The 15,088-nt window shown below is 42.0% G+C and overlaps 2 protein-coding genes across 4 annotated transcripts in view; one reads left to right on the top strand and one right to left on the bottom strand.

Annotated features, from left to right (window-relative positions):
* Positions 1-15,088, top strand: part of WIPF3 (WAS/WASL interacting protein family member 3) — a 302,270-nt gene that overhangs the window by 69,523 nt on the left and 217,659 nt on the right. The window lies entirely within an intron of this gene.
* On the bottom strand, positions 8,063-14,796 carry FKBP14 (FKBP prolyl isomerase 14). Its single transcript, XM_057424924.1, has 4 exons — positions 14,387-14,796; positions 12,447-12,598; positions 9,640-9,767; positions 8,063-8,523 (listed from the first exon to the last, which is right to left on the bottom strand). The coding sequence occupies exons 1-4, from the start codon at positions 14,794-14,796 to the stop codon at positions 8,365-8,367; spliced, it is 849 nt and encodes a 282-aa protein (XP_057280907.1). The 3' UTR covers positions 8,063-8,364.

Here is a 15,088-nt window from a genome sequence, read left to right as displayed (position 1 = left end):
AGATGTCATAGTAGGCACAATGGCAGGCTGAGGTGTCAAGCTCTTATTCATGAGCCACAGAAGGTGACTAGTTTCTTCATTGCACGAGTAACATGACAGAACAGAACTATTTTGTGTCACAGGGACAGAAAATGGAGTGCTGCAAGGACTCAAGTAATGATTTACTAAAATAGTATCAGTTCCTTGATTTGTTTTCATAATTTTTGTATTTTTCTTTGTTTTAATTTACAGTAATCAGTGACAACATACTTATTTTCATAACCCTAAAAAGTACCACAAGGCACATTTTTTTAGTATTGGCTTATAAATTCTGTGAGCCTGGACCTTTTTTTAGTGTGCTAGAACAGAACCTGTAACAATAAGGCTAAAACACTTGACAATAGCTTAAGACTCATAAACAGCCGAGGTGGGTAGAAAAAGGAAACCTGTCATCCTGAGAAGATAAGCCAGCAGTGACAGCAAAGAAGCAGAAAATAGAGACAACAGCATTGCTTTCTTATGCAATGACCCTGTTAATCTTCATGTATGCTTCCCTTGTTACAATGCTGCCTGTACAGAAATGCTGTAGCAGACCAATGAACTGGAAAAGGTGTCTCACTTCCCTCTGCCAGAAATGTGTTGTAGTAACTATGTGCTGTATAGTTACCCTTTATTAAAATTATATTAAAACTCAAGCATAGTGTTTCACAGCTTAGCATTATTCATAAAATTGCAACAGCTTGATCAATACGTAAGACAAAAAACAGTTCTAGTGTTATGCAGGCGATACAGGAGTTCACTAAAGTGACTACATACCTGAAGCAGCTTTACATTTTGCATTAGTTTGTCAGGTCCAAATAATCCATGTGTAAATTGCTGTAAATTAAACCACAGCACTTAGGGAAAAGATCAGACAGTAATTCAAGGGACAGAAAATGCCCCTGCGTGATTTATCAGCCATCTGGTGCAGTTCAAACAGCACTCAATCAGGAAAGGTTAGAATCTTCTGATTAGTTACCACAGCAACAGGTCTGCTGAGTACATGTAAAAAGTTATGCATGTATCAGGATCAGCAACCTTTTTTCCCCCTCCCATACACAGTACACTGGGGGCTGTGAGCAGTGGCATACTTTAAGGAGGTCGCCTCGATGTTAAATAGTTTTCCTTATTCATGGAAGTGGTAGATATCTGCATGTGGGAAGGGACATCTGATAACATACCTCAAACTTTTGAAACAAAGAAGTCCTTTTCACTCCTGCACTTCCAAAGGACAGGAAAATATATATTTTTTAAAAATGTCTACAACTGAGTATCTCAGTCATAAAAGATCTCACATCTACATAAATGTCCTTGTCCACAACATACAACTGGAAAACAGTAGTTCATAGATGGGGAAAATAACAAAGCTCAAACTGTATTGTACATTTCATGCTGTTTGCATGTTATTCCTTATGTACATATTTTAATAAAGAGACGTCTACAATAAATTACCCAGATGTCCTGGGTTCAGCAGTAGCAGTCATTTTTCTCCTTAGTAGCTGGTGCAGTGCTGTGTTTTGACTTTCAGCCTGGGAACAGAGCTGATAACACTGATGTTTTAGTCTGACCAAGGACTTTGTGAGGCTCATGCTCTGCCAGGGAGGAGGGGAAGCCAGGAGGAAGCAGAGACAGGACACCTGACCCAAACTGACCAAAGAGGTATTCCATACCACAGCATGTCATACCCAGGATGTAACTGAGAGTTACCCAGAAGGGCTAATGGACTGCGGGGTTAGAGGAAGTTATCGGTCGGTGCTTGGTTGGGCTGGGAGGGCGAGTTATCAGTCGGCAGGTGGTGAGGTGTTGTATTCTCTTCCCTTGTTATTTCCTTTATCATTGTTATTATTGGTGGTAGCAGTAGTGATTTGTGTTACACCTTAGTTACTGAACTGTTCTTATCTCAACCCGTGGGAGTTGCATTATTTTCAATTCTCCTCTCCGTCCCTCTGGGAGTAGGGGGAGGGAAAGAAGGGGGGGAGTGAGTGAACGAGATGCCTGGCTGGGTTTAAACCACGACACGCCCCACCTTGGGCGCCAAAAAGAACTGTCATGGTTTAAACCCAGCCAGACAGCTGGCAGAGCATGAGGCTCAGAAAGTCCTTGGTCAGACTAAAACATCAGTGTGACCAGCTCTGTTCCCAGGCCGAAAGTCAAAACACTGCGCTCCACCAACTACTGAGAAAAATTACTGCAACTGCTGAACCCAGGACACCAGGAGTTTTTAAACTTCCTTATATTAGATGTGGATGCCAGAAAAGAAAAACTGGGTAGTACAGAGAGCTATTCCCCTGTCTATTTCACCTGTGATTTCCCCCCAGCACAAGAGCCCCAAGCCTGCTCCTGGCTTTACCCTCAGGCAGTGGTGTGACAACACAAACCTGACACTGACACATCCCTGTGCTGCCCTCCGGCAGCTGCCTGCTCAAGAAGCAAGGTGTGAAAGCTCAAAGCCAGCAGAGGTCTGGCAGAGCATATTAATTGGTGCTTCAGAGCTCACCTCAGCAGCCCACCTTCACACAGCTCCACCACTGGATAGAGGGCTGGTTGTGGCTCTTTCCAAAGGGTGCTATGGCTCAGGTTAACAATAACAGGATGTGGTACCATATGAATATGAGCATTGACTGTTTCTGCTCCATACATGCTCCCATTGCAGTTTGTGCTCGTTTGTCAGCTGCAAGATGAGCACCACGTGTCTCAGAGCCTTGCTTCAGACTGAGTTCTGCAGAGGCACAGCACCGAGTTATTTCAGAGTGCAAGCCTACATCGAAATGCCCATGTGACTATGTTAAGCCCAGCCTTTAACCTGACTAATAACAGTGACATTAACAATGAGGACATGATGGCACATAAGGGCCACAATACTGTATGCAAATGTAAATTCTTACCTTCTGTTAAAAGGAAGGTACATCGCCAGTCTTACCTTTCTTAGTGGTCAGCAGTGCTGAGAGTAAAACCCAGCAGGTAGTAATTTTCTTTAAGCTTGGATTAGTCTGTTAGCTATAGCCCTATAGCTTCCATAGCCAGAGATGGACACAGGGTCACCAAAAGCATTCTGCATTGGATTTATGGAATCTTCTCTAAAGACATATCCCAGCAGATTAGAGAGACCAGAGCTAAGCTGTGCTATTTACTCCCAGAGAGAAAGCAGGGCAAGCACGCAAAAGAAATAGGTATTATCTAGTTCACTATTCAGGGAAAGAGGGAGAAGAGGGAACATCAGTTGCTTTAAAGAAATCTCAATGGCAGTAACATGTAAGAGATCAGGACTGATTTAATGCTTTCAGTCTGACTCCCAGATGAGAATCAATTATCCTGCACCATTTAATCTCCTTAAGCAGGGCACGCATGACACAAACTAGAAATTAGAAGCATTGTATCTAATATGAAGAGCAGTTCTTAATGGTAGTTAGCATCAGTCTCAGATTTTTTTAGAGGGAAACATAACTGGGAATTGGGAAGCTCTGAAGAGCTGGCTACACCAGCTTTCCACAATCAGCTCTTCAGATTTTAAAAGTGGATTTGTTCATTGTTTACCTACTGGAGATGCAGAATGAAAAAGGGGAAAATAGAGAGGGGGAGAAGGAAAAAACAGGAGAGAGGGAAAGGTAGAAAAGGAAAAGAATGGAAAAGAAAAATACTATCCCTGTGAACAACTTCCAACCATCCATCAGGAATGTTGCCTTCAGAAATTTTGCACATTACTTACCTGACAAGTGCCAAACTATCCCTTATGTTCATGGCAAATTTCTCAGAGAAACCCATCTCCAACTTTTTTTACATCATTGAAAAGGATAAAAATACCACATGGCTCCTAAGTGGGTGCAACCCCTAGTTAAACCAGCCTGCTTTTGGAACAGAACCTCCTAGAATGAAGAAGTGTGATAATAGGAAGTAGTTCCAGCTGAACCCCCTCCAGGCTGGGAAGGCTCGTAATGAAGGCCCTTGTCTCCCTACATACAAATAGATGAGTTTCCTACCAAGCTTTTCAATTAACATTTCTTGTGTGAAACTGTTGAAATAATCAAGCACAAGCATGAAAACAGAAGCAGGATACCTAAAGAAATATCCTTTTGTCAAAGAATTGTTTTTCCTAGGTACCAGAAGAAAACTAGGGCACAGAATGTAAGCACTACGATTAACTTTCAGGAGAGGCTAAAATTATCCAGGATTATACAAATACATGCAGTTTGTTTTGGTGTTGGTTTGTTGTTTTCATTTTCCTGGTACTAAAACCAATTCAGTGTCAAAGACAAATGAAGGGGTTTGGGGTACTGGGTTTTGGCTTTTTTTGGCAAAAGCTCTATGACGAGGACAATGTATTTTTAAAAAGCAAACTCAACATACCTATCCTGAATATTCTTTAATGGATCTTGGAAGTATGAATTTAAGCTTTGTCCTAAGAGTAAAAATCCATATAGGATCTAGCTGAAGCAGTGATTTCTAATCAAAGTCAGATCAGGAACTAGACTCATTATTTGCAGTAGCTGTATCGGTGGCTGCCAGTGTTCTTTCTTCCAAGTAAGCAGATGCCAGAGAAACTAGGAAACAGTATCTTTTGTATTTCTCACATTGCTCTGTAAGAAATACAAAAACTCTCTCACACACCACTAATTTTGCTCCTTTTCCTTGATTTTTTCTCCTTTTCCTGGAATGCCCCAAAGCAATGAGCTCTCCCCATCCTGCTGATACTCACCTACCATCTGAAACTGTGATGTCTGTATCAAGGGGTAAACCACCTTGTATCTAACAGCAGAAACAATAGGGGGTGTGGGGAGCATGTATGACAAAGACAATTGTAATTTAAAGGCTGACCTGTGCCACCTATTTTTACACTGAAGTACTTAGGAAATATGCTATGGATCATTTTTGTTCTAAATGTCATGAAGAAGAAACTATGGTAGCAGTTTGATATGTACTTAACACTGCAATTTTATGACTGTCACATAAAGCACTCACCAAAACAACTCCACACTGGGAATGTTACTGGCAGCACAAGGACAAAAGGTACTGAAAAGTAAAGACTTAAGACCCAATAAAGTGATTCCTTCATTTTCAACACTCTTTGCCTTGTCAGTTGATCTTGAAGAAGAAAGCTTTAAAAAACATTTCAGACTATAAGCACCATTCCTGATACTTTGCCAAAAGCTTTCTTGTGTCATTGCATTGCATATCAAGAATTTTCAAATAAAAGGAACTCTGAAGACTGCTTCTGTACCTACAGAAGGCAGCAACTCCCACTGTAATTGTTAGGTTGTGGCTGTGAATGACAGGCTGCAGTTCTAAAAGCCATCAGTACATATTTTCCTATATAACCACAAAACAAGAAATGTATAAAGAATGCTCTAAGAACAGGGGGAAAGTGCACTGTATGGAATCTTCTCCACTTTTTCAAATGCTGCATTTTACTGACAATGCACACAATGAGGGTTTGTTTCTTCTTCAATACACCTTGCACTTCACACACAAGCCAGCCAAAATGATGCTGGGTACCACTGAAGTTCCAATACTCCTCATCCCCTCAGGGGACAGGCAGCTGCCTGTTCCTGCTCTCCTGCAGGTAGCTAGCTGGCTCCTGCTGGCACTGCAGCACAATGCCTGTGGATTCACAAACAGATGCAACCGAGGTTGAGACAAGCAGTGCTATTTCTACCTAAAAAATCCCTTCATCTTCACAGGACTGTAACAATAGCAAACAGTAAAAATGTTGAAGTGGCTTCCCAAATCTGCTGCTGATCCTGCACTTTTGAAATCTTTTCTCAGTTCAATTTCAGAATAACACAGCTACCAAGAAGAGCACTAAAACCAAACCCCATCCACTCATCCAGGATAAACCTACATGCAACACCAAATAAAACATCTTGGACCTGCAGCTTTAATGCCTGCTGGCATTAACAACTTACCTGCATGTTCACTAAAAGTTATTTTTATGAAATGCTTTAAAAATCTAAGCAGCAGATAATGCATATGTGCATTTCGCAGCATTCACCAGCTCCGAACTCCTACTTAATAAAAAGGAAACAACAGCTGCCCTTTACTGAAGGCACATACTGGCACCCCATTTTAGCTTGTTATATATTTGGTCAGTCATCTGGGCTGAGTTTAATTTCATGCTTTTATGCTTTCATTCCCTGGCCAGATGTTCACAAAAAACACTAAACACTGCAGTCACCTGAAACCCTGACAAACCCAACGCAAGTCTCAGTTCTGGTTTTCTCAGTAGTGCACACACAGTATTTCCCCTTTGGTTGGGTACCTGCCAATTCCCACATCCTAGACACGGCTGCCTGAAGGGTGAACTTCATACACTACCAGCTCTCCTTGCTCTAGGCTACGCTAATTGCCTAGGCTCCCCATGTAGTCAATAGAGTCGAACTATTTGGCAATGCTTCTGTCCCAACACATGAACAATACACGTGACATGTTGCCCCCAGATATCAAGTGCTCCGGTGACCAATCAACATACCCAACACAGAACATGCAAGCAACTTTGGGAAAGCTGAAATCAGGCAAGCTTAACAAGGAGAAAAAAGTATCAATGTGCAAAATCACAACTGGTACAAAGAGCTAAATTATTCAATATTCCCTCACAATACAAGAATCAGGATTGGCAACAAGCCTAAAAAACAAAGGGAAGTATTTTCCAACACTGTTCTACTGTGAAAATCACTGCCATGGAACATTCAAGAAAACTAGACAGCATTGAGGAAAGACCTAAAGGTTACTGAAGACAAAATAGGTGGCCACAATTCCAAGTAGGCCGTAAGCCACAGAGTACCAGAAGGAAAAAAAAAAAACACCACAAAAAACCCCACAAAACTCCAAACTACTGCATGCCTTGACACTTTATGCCAAAACAGACAATAACCTGTAAGATCCATATGCAGTCAAACTGTTTAATAAGGTAGTCTTCTAATACTTGCTTGCAACACTAGGTGGCAGGGAAAATACCTACCTCATTATACAGCATTTGAATGTAGAATCTCACTTGGCAATTCTTTACTGAGGGTGGTGAAACGCTGGCACAGGTTGCCCAGAGAAGCTGTGGCTGCCCCATCCCTGGAAGTGTTCAAGGCCAGGTTGAATGGGACTTTGAGCAACCTGGTGTAGTGGAGGGTTTTCAGAGACCCATGTATTGCTGGTGCCAAAATAGAGGCCAATTCCTTCCCTGAGATACCCTGCCCTCTCATTTAAGAGACCATAGGAAATTGCAAAATGATTCTTCCTCTCCAGAAACAGTTTAAACACATACAAATTGGAGTTGAAATCCTTATGGTCTCCTCCTTCACGAAAACACAGCACTAACATTTACCTCATGCCTCTGTTTTTTCTAAAAAAGTCACTTTATTATTTAAAATTCACATCATTTGTGTGCTACTTGTGCAAATACTGCAAAGGGCAATGACGAAACAAGTTCTGCAACTCAGGCAGTCACAAAGCAGGCAAGCCAATGAGAATTGTTCTTCAGGCCATACTGATCCTCCTGTCAGTATGCTCTTCCCCTTCTGGATATGGGAAAAACTTCAGACTTGTAACACTGTGATCAAGATCTTCCTCGGAACTTGAAAGGGACTGGTATGACCTTTCTTCATGAATGCAAGCTCTGAGTTTCAAAACAAATGTAAAGGATATCACCTCTGCACTGCAGCATAATTTGCTATTTTCCAAATTACAGACATTTCCTAGAATCTTGCTGACATTAAAAGTGAAAGTCTGACATTTAACTCCTAGTTTGTTCACGTAGTTTAAAGAAAAATGCAGACAATTATTGGTTGCTAATACTTTACCCTTAGAGAGACTTTCAAGAGCAAAATCAGGACAGGGTAGTCATTCATCTCATTCAGCTCTGTATCAGTTTCTCAGCTGTATAAAGAGATGCTGATGCCTTTCTAGTGCATCTTTTTAAAATCTGCAGGAAAGAAAGCAAGGTCAGCACACTGCTTTTTAACCAGTGACACTCAAGAAGGAAGGGCAAGTAATTTAGCCACAGAGTAGAAGTCATACATAAAGGAGTCGCTGAAAATGAAATCACAGAAAGGCACTGAACTGGATTTTGATTTTCACAATGTTTGATAACAGGAAAGTTTGTTTCATTTCTGAAAAATAAGTTAATACAAAATTTAAAAAACACAGATGTGCAAGTCTTTTCTGCATAAAAGGAGGTACATTTCCATACTTCAAAATAGTTTAAAACATTTGTACATAATGAACAGAAATTCTTTTATATAAACAAAGAGTGTTTCTTTGCTGACAGCAGCTGTCAACTCCAAAACACAGAATTAAGTCGACAAGAGAACCAAACAGTCTGAGTCACTGCCATTTGTGTCAAAAAAATAATGCCACCCTTTTCTACAGCTCATCATGCTTGTATGTGAATTCCCTTGCAGATATAAACCCATCACTGTCTTCATCTTCTTTATCAAATATGTCTTCAACCAAAGCATCATGCTGGGTGTCATTGACCACTGCTCCATGCCTTTCAAATTCTTTCTTCAAGTAAATTTTCACCTATTAGACAAAAGGTGAGAGATAATGTTTTTAGGCTTACGAAAGAATTGATTATTACAGTGTAAAGGAGGGCCACTATGTCCAGGATTGTACTATTAGACAATAGATACCTTCCTTCCTATGCCGCTGCCAGAGCAATACTTGTCTGACTGGTTCTGCAGCCCTGATCAGTGATGGAAGACTCCAGTAATATAACTGACAGTAAAACTAGGGAAGCAGTTGCCATACCTTTATGATATCTGACTGAAACATGAGCCAGGAAAACCTGTCATCTGGTGTCTATACAGTAAAGTATAAATAGCTAGGCAGAAGTTATCAGCTACCAATTTGACCAGGCCCCCAAAGAGCTTTTTCACATCCTAGCACTTTAACAAACCAGTAGATGTAAACAGCCAGCCCAAATATACACAGAAATCTGTCCACAATCTCAGTGTTTGCTGCTGTCATGGGAACTACATTAATAAGGATTTATTTCTAGACATCTCAATTTTGAAGGACAAAGATTTGAGGTAGCTTTAAACAGACTAGTGGAATAGTTATTTACACTAAGCTAGTTACTAAAGGTAAGCTGATACTGAAAAATAAAGAAATCTATTGGTAAGGTGCAAGAAAATATGCGAGCTGAAGCCATGCAAGAAAGGCAAAGCATAGAAAGGAGCTTAACTGTTGAGCCAGGAGTTCAAGAGCATTCAGCAGGAGGGATACTAACATGAAAAGGCATAAAACAAAGTCAAAAAAAGCAGAGAACTGGAAAGCAGCAACATAGAAAAAGTTATCTTCAAGAAAGAACAAAGACCCACCCTTCCTCACATGACTGATGATCACCTGGCCAGCAATGACTTTTTGGGTGTCTTAACATTCGTGGTATCAGTTCAGTAGTTATGCTAACAAATAGTTCAGTAGTTATGCTAACAAATAGTTACCTATATTGTGCATCACTCGATAAATAACTGCCTTAAGTGTTCTTAAATATCGTGTATTCTGCTTGCAGAGTTGCTCTGTGCACAGTAGTAGCTAAAGATCTAACTTACCTTTAGATGCCTCCCTCAAGTTAAGCTTTCCTTATCCCACTATCCCATCCTGTTAGTTTTGCTCAAAGAAGGGTAACCCACTCACCTCTTGCTTGGACAGTTTCCAGTCATCATTAAGATCCATCTCTTGAAATGACTCATGAGATCGTGGTCCATTCCTAATTTCTAGAAGGTCAATGTTGAAAATCAGTGTACTCTCAGGTGGAATTTTTCCTGCCCAAAATGGTAAACATGAAGAAAAGTTAAAAACAATTACATATTCAGTGCCATACAAAAAGCCATATGCCTCAGATAAATATTCCAGTAATCCTACTACTGTAAAAGCATCTTTCAATTGGAACTGAAGAGGATAAGTAACTGCAACAGTGATAACTATTTCAGACCGTAGCCTGGATCCTGAGCAGCCCTTACAGTACACATACAACCTGAGATGCAACTAGGTTTGTTGGAGACGAGTACATGTTGATGTGAGCTCATATTCAACAGTCATCATCACGGGTTTATCAGACCAATGTTCTTGAAATTTTTTTTTCAAGGCCAGAGCCAGATAAAGTAGAAAACAGCGAAGGACATGTACAGCCAGCCAGCTGGCCACAACTGCAACTTACAGCCAACACTGATGGACAGGCAGCAAGAAGGGAGAGTCCAGTCCTCCTGACACACCATAAACCCATCAGTGTCCAAATTCTTCTCCACTGCCAACTTACACCTAGTACCTGCTAGTCTGGCACTGGAAAACTCTTCTTGCAGAGAAAGCCAGGACTGTCTGGACTGCTGCACAGGGCACTGAGCTATTTCCAAACACACAGCAAAACCTAAGTATGTGAATCTGCCCAAAGACATGTGTTGGCATCATGCCCTTTCTGAGGCAGCTGAAAGGACCGGTCATTTCCTAACAGCACCAACGACCAGCCCCCCCACGTCACCACCCCTCAAGGATTCCAGTTTATCAGGCATTGGCTTTTACACTGATGTGATATGCCTTCATGCCAATGGCTGAAGCTACTGTCAAAGACCTTTCTGCACAGCACTTTGCTCCTTATATAGGGAAAACTTGAATAGGACCAAATATATTTCTATATTGGCCAGCAACATCCCCCCAAAATATTCCTGTGCCTTCAGAAGGCAGGGGAAAAAAATAATCCACTTCTTATATTTTGGAGCTATGGTGTTAAACACACCCTGAACTGCAGCAGTAAACAGCCTTGTTTGTTTTCTGGGATTGAATAAATTTATGGGATGAATAAATGTGCAGAAACTTCTGGAAATACAGGGCACAGTGGCCTGCTTAGAGTTTGGAACACAGGTAATTTTTCTGAGTGCTATAGAAAAAGGCATCTGACTCATCATTCAAGTCAGACAGCAAACAAGGTGGGAGACTAGTGAAATTACGTGCATTCAGAGGAAAGCATGAAGAAAATGGAGTAATTTGGTCTTCAAGGGCATAACTTGAATATAGCAACATAATTATTTTCAAATACTTCAAAGTGCTCCCAAAGCAAGTAATTTCTCACAGCAGCAGCAGTGTTTACTTGTTCAACCTTCTTTCACTAGCACAGAGGTGAGGTTTGCAAGTCTCCGAAGAACTGTAGTGCTTTACATATTAATCAAGGCAATTAGCCTGTGATGACTGTGAATACTGTAGCATTTAGTATCTCTTTGTGGAAAGTTACAGTTGTGCCCTGCATACAATCAGCTGACCACCACAAGTGTTGTGTTCTCTACTAGAAACGTGATTATTTCCAATACTATCTCTTGAAACCAACTCTTCTAGAAAAAAATATGTTTAAAAGGATACTTTCAAGAAAGGAAGGTATGGCGTATACTGCATGTATGGAGTACTATGTAGCATGGAGTAATATGAACTATTACTTAGCCTATGTTCAGACTAGTTGCCTGAAGATCCAGACACATAAACACTCCTCATTTCTAAAACAGACTCAGATTAATGGGAGAGGACAGCACCAGGAAGGATTGTATGTTCCAAGACATTTATCCTTTCTGCTGTGGAACCTTGTATTACCTTAAGTCATCGTGATAACTGTTGTCAGTTAATAACTGCTCCAAGAAAAGTTAATTAAAACAAACCCCATAAAGCAGAAAAAATAACCATTGCTCAGGCTGTCACTCATTTAACTGCAAATTCCAGATTTGGCTCTCCTATTGGAACAGGAATCTGGAAATGTTTGAAATTTGAAAGGAAAAACCCCAAACCCATCAGTAGTAGCTAGGTTGAGAAATCACTACAAAGAATGCTTTTCTCCGTTTGTACACCATTCAATACATTTCCAGTAGATGCCAACATGACCACCCATGTGCCTTACCTATCTTACTGTCCAAACTGAAAATACCTAAAAATGGGAAAGAATTAAGTGGCCCTGTATGAAGTAGTAAGAGGTGACTTTTCACTGTATCAGATAAGAACAGCAGCACCACAGGGAGCTTCTTATGGTTCTAAAAGACACCTATGAGCAAGAATGAGGCTTGTACATTCCCATTCATGAGGTAGTACCACAGAGATGCAACAGCCAAAAAGCCAACCATTACTTAAGCAACCACTTCCAGCTTGACTGTAAAAAGGGGAAAAAAAGGAAATAAAGCAAAGGAAAATAAAAAAAGGAGGGCACTGTTGAGCACTGCAGTAACAGGGAAGGTACTCAGAACATACTGCGCAGCAGCTACCATCAATTCCTGGTTTTTTTTTCCTGCATTCGTCATGTAACCACTTACGGGTTGCTTCTGCAGAAAATAAATCAGTGAGAAAAAGCACCTGACTCCATCAATTCTTATTTAAGGGAATCAGCCTGGAAAGCTTGCTAACCTCTTAGGCCAAGAATAACAGTAAAATACAGAGATTAAAAACAACTAAGGGAAGGACTTCAGGTGTTTTACCTTTCCCTTCTTTCCCATAAGCAAGGGCTGGTGGAATAGTTAGCTTCCGCTTCTCTCCCACACACATGTCCTTCAAACCTTTGTCCCAGCCTTTGATAGCTTCTCTTATGCCAAGTGTAAACCACATAGGTTGACCATTGTTATGCTTGTGACTGGAAAAGAACAGAATAAAACACTTAGTCTTTAGACAGCAAGTTCCATAAAAGGTATGTGGAGCACATGGAATATGCTCAGAGCATTGATACATAATGAAAAACACATCACTATTTGGGACCTTGGCATTTCTTATAGGAAAAACACAGACTTTTAAAGTCTTTAAACCTACAGCTTGCATGACAAGGTTGCTTAAGAAGCAGGAAGAAATAAAACAATATCTACATGCTATTTTTATGACAACACTAAGCAACCCGAATACCCACCTTCACTTCCCTGATCACCTGTTTCCACTTTGATCATACTAGAAAGGCATTTCTACTTCAAAATCTATATTCAAGACCATGCGTATTTGGTAAATTGCAAATCAAAACCCAGTTTGGTCATGATTACAATATACCTTATAAAATGCTGGAAGAATTGGCCACATCTCTTCAAAAAAAGTCATTGGGAAATAAAAAACAGCTACATGACAGATTGTCTAGAAAAATAGAAACAAATGCATGCAAGACATTCAAGTTTAAAAAAGACAGACAAGGCCCTATCCCAGTTTAACCAGATGGTACACCAGGACCACTATCACTCTACCGACAGTTTCAAAAACTCCATTTGCTAGTTATGTAGGAAAGGTACTTAACAAGAAAACAGCACTTACAGAAGTTAGTCAGCAGCAAAAACTTAAAAGAGTGCCACTATAGCTCCTTTTAGAGAGGCAGGTTAACTACAAGAGAAAATTAGTGAGATTTTAGTTTAATGGCCTGCAAGAGCCTAAACATGCAAAACACTGTCTTTTTCAATACGTTCCATATAAGTAGATTTCAGACATGGCCTACAGACACTTGAGCATTTTGCTGTCTCCCACTATTAACACTTCGTTGATGTTTTACAGGAAAAGCGCCATCAGCAAGCAGTTGTAGGCTTTTAGCACTCCCTCGACTTTCTGGTTTTTCCTCCTACTTGCATTACTGTGGCTCTGGTATGTTGATTTGTCTGGTCGGGGGCCGGTGAAGAATCCGCCGTTTCAGTAAATGAAAAGCTGTCATTGTGCTGCCAGTAGTGGACGTGTATATATATATATATATACACTTGTTTGGTTTTTTTAAATTAGAAGCACGCTTCTCCCCTAGAAGTCTGCTTTAGAAACTAGGCAGAAATTCGTGCACGGAAGAAGACTTATTAAACTACCGATATCATATACCGAATCCTGTGTCTAAGTTCCAGCAGCGAATGCTTAATATCTCCCCCTTTTAACAAATGAAACATGGCTCTACTTTCTACAGACTAACCAGAAAACAAAAGCTAAACAAGGCCTCTTTTACAGCCTCGGCTTGGCAAAGGGGAAGGAGATAAGTTTTACTATTGGTGCTCTTCTTAAACAGCACTACGACCCAGTGATTCCTAAACTGCCAAAGCATAAAGGTAAACCAAACTTTCTCAGAACAGGTGGTGGTGGCAAGGGTCTCACTGACAAGTTTGTGCAGCGTTTTTTAAGCTATTTTAATTCAATAGCAAATAAACTCGAGGGCATGCCATGAACACACATCCACTGCTTTTGCTTCCTTGCACACAGGTAAACGCAAATTTTGGGAGGAAGATGTAACCGTATAAATAAAAATCCACCCGTCCTCAACAAAACACTCCTTACAGAGCTATGAGGGACGGACTGCTGTGAGGGGTGCGGATCCAGGCTGCCAGAAGAGATCACCTACATGAAAATAAAGGTATGTATCGAGAAGTATAGCGGTGTTTCCCCACTCTAAGGCGGGCCGCCGGGGCGAGCTACTTACGTGGAGTGAAACATGGAGCCATCCCTCTCCAAGTAGCCCTCGTAGTGAACCAGCATCATGTCCCCCCACTTGGTCCTCCTATGGCAGATGAACGGCTTCTGCAGCACCTCCACCTTCACGTCAGCCGCGGGGATCAGCGCCGCGGCCGCGCAGCCCAGCGCCGCGCCCAGCAGTACGGCCCGCAGCAGCGCCGCCATCGCCGCTCCACAGCCAGGGCCCACCTCAGCGCCGCGGGGCCGCCATCCCGCACCCCTCCCCTGGGAGGCAGCGACCAGGGAGGGTGCGCGACCCCTCTCGCCCGTCCCGCAGACGTGGCAGCGGGCAGCCCCTGGCTTCCGACGGCCCAGAACCCGGGGTGAACCCTCTGATTGGCTCGCCTGAGAGCGAGCCCGGCAGAAGCAGCTGTCCATTGGGGGACGCCCCTGTTCGTCCCTCAGCTTGTCCAATCAGCGACAGCGCGCCGTGGGAGCGTGCGGGCCTCGGGGCTCCAGGAAGCGAACGCTAGAGAGCGGGGGAGCCCGGCGCACCGCTCACACAAAAGAGCCGGCTCCTGCCGGGCGCCGATTGGGCGGTGCTCTCACCGACGGCGAGTTTTGATTGGCTGAGGAAGGCCACCTGCTTTGGGCGGTCCGCTCCCGCTTCCCTCCTTTCCTCTCTCTGTCACATGAGTTGCGATTCCTGGAACTGCTTGCGTTTGCGTAG

Source organism: Pezoporus wallicus, unplaced genomic scaffold (assembly GCF_028554395.1).
Source record: "Pezoporus wallicus isolate ANWC-B61680 ecotype Strahan unplaced genomic scaffold, APGP_CSIRO_Pwel_v1 contig_3181, whole genome shotgun sequence".
NCBI classification, from domain to species: Eukaryota; Metazoa; Chordata; class Aves; order Psittaciformes; family Psittacidae; genus Pezoporus; species Pezoporus wallicus.
The sequence above is the reverse complement of the archived record's forward strand: the minus strand, read 5'-3'. Positions and strand labels throughout refer to the sequence as shown.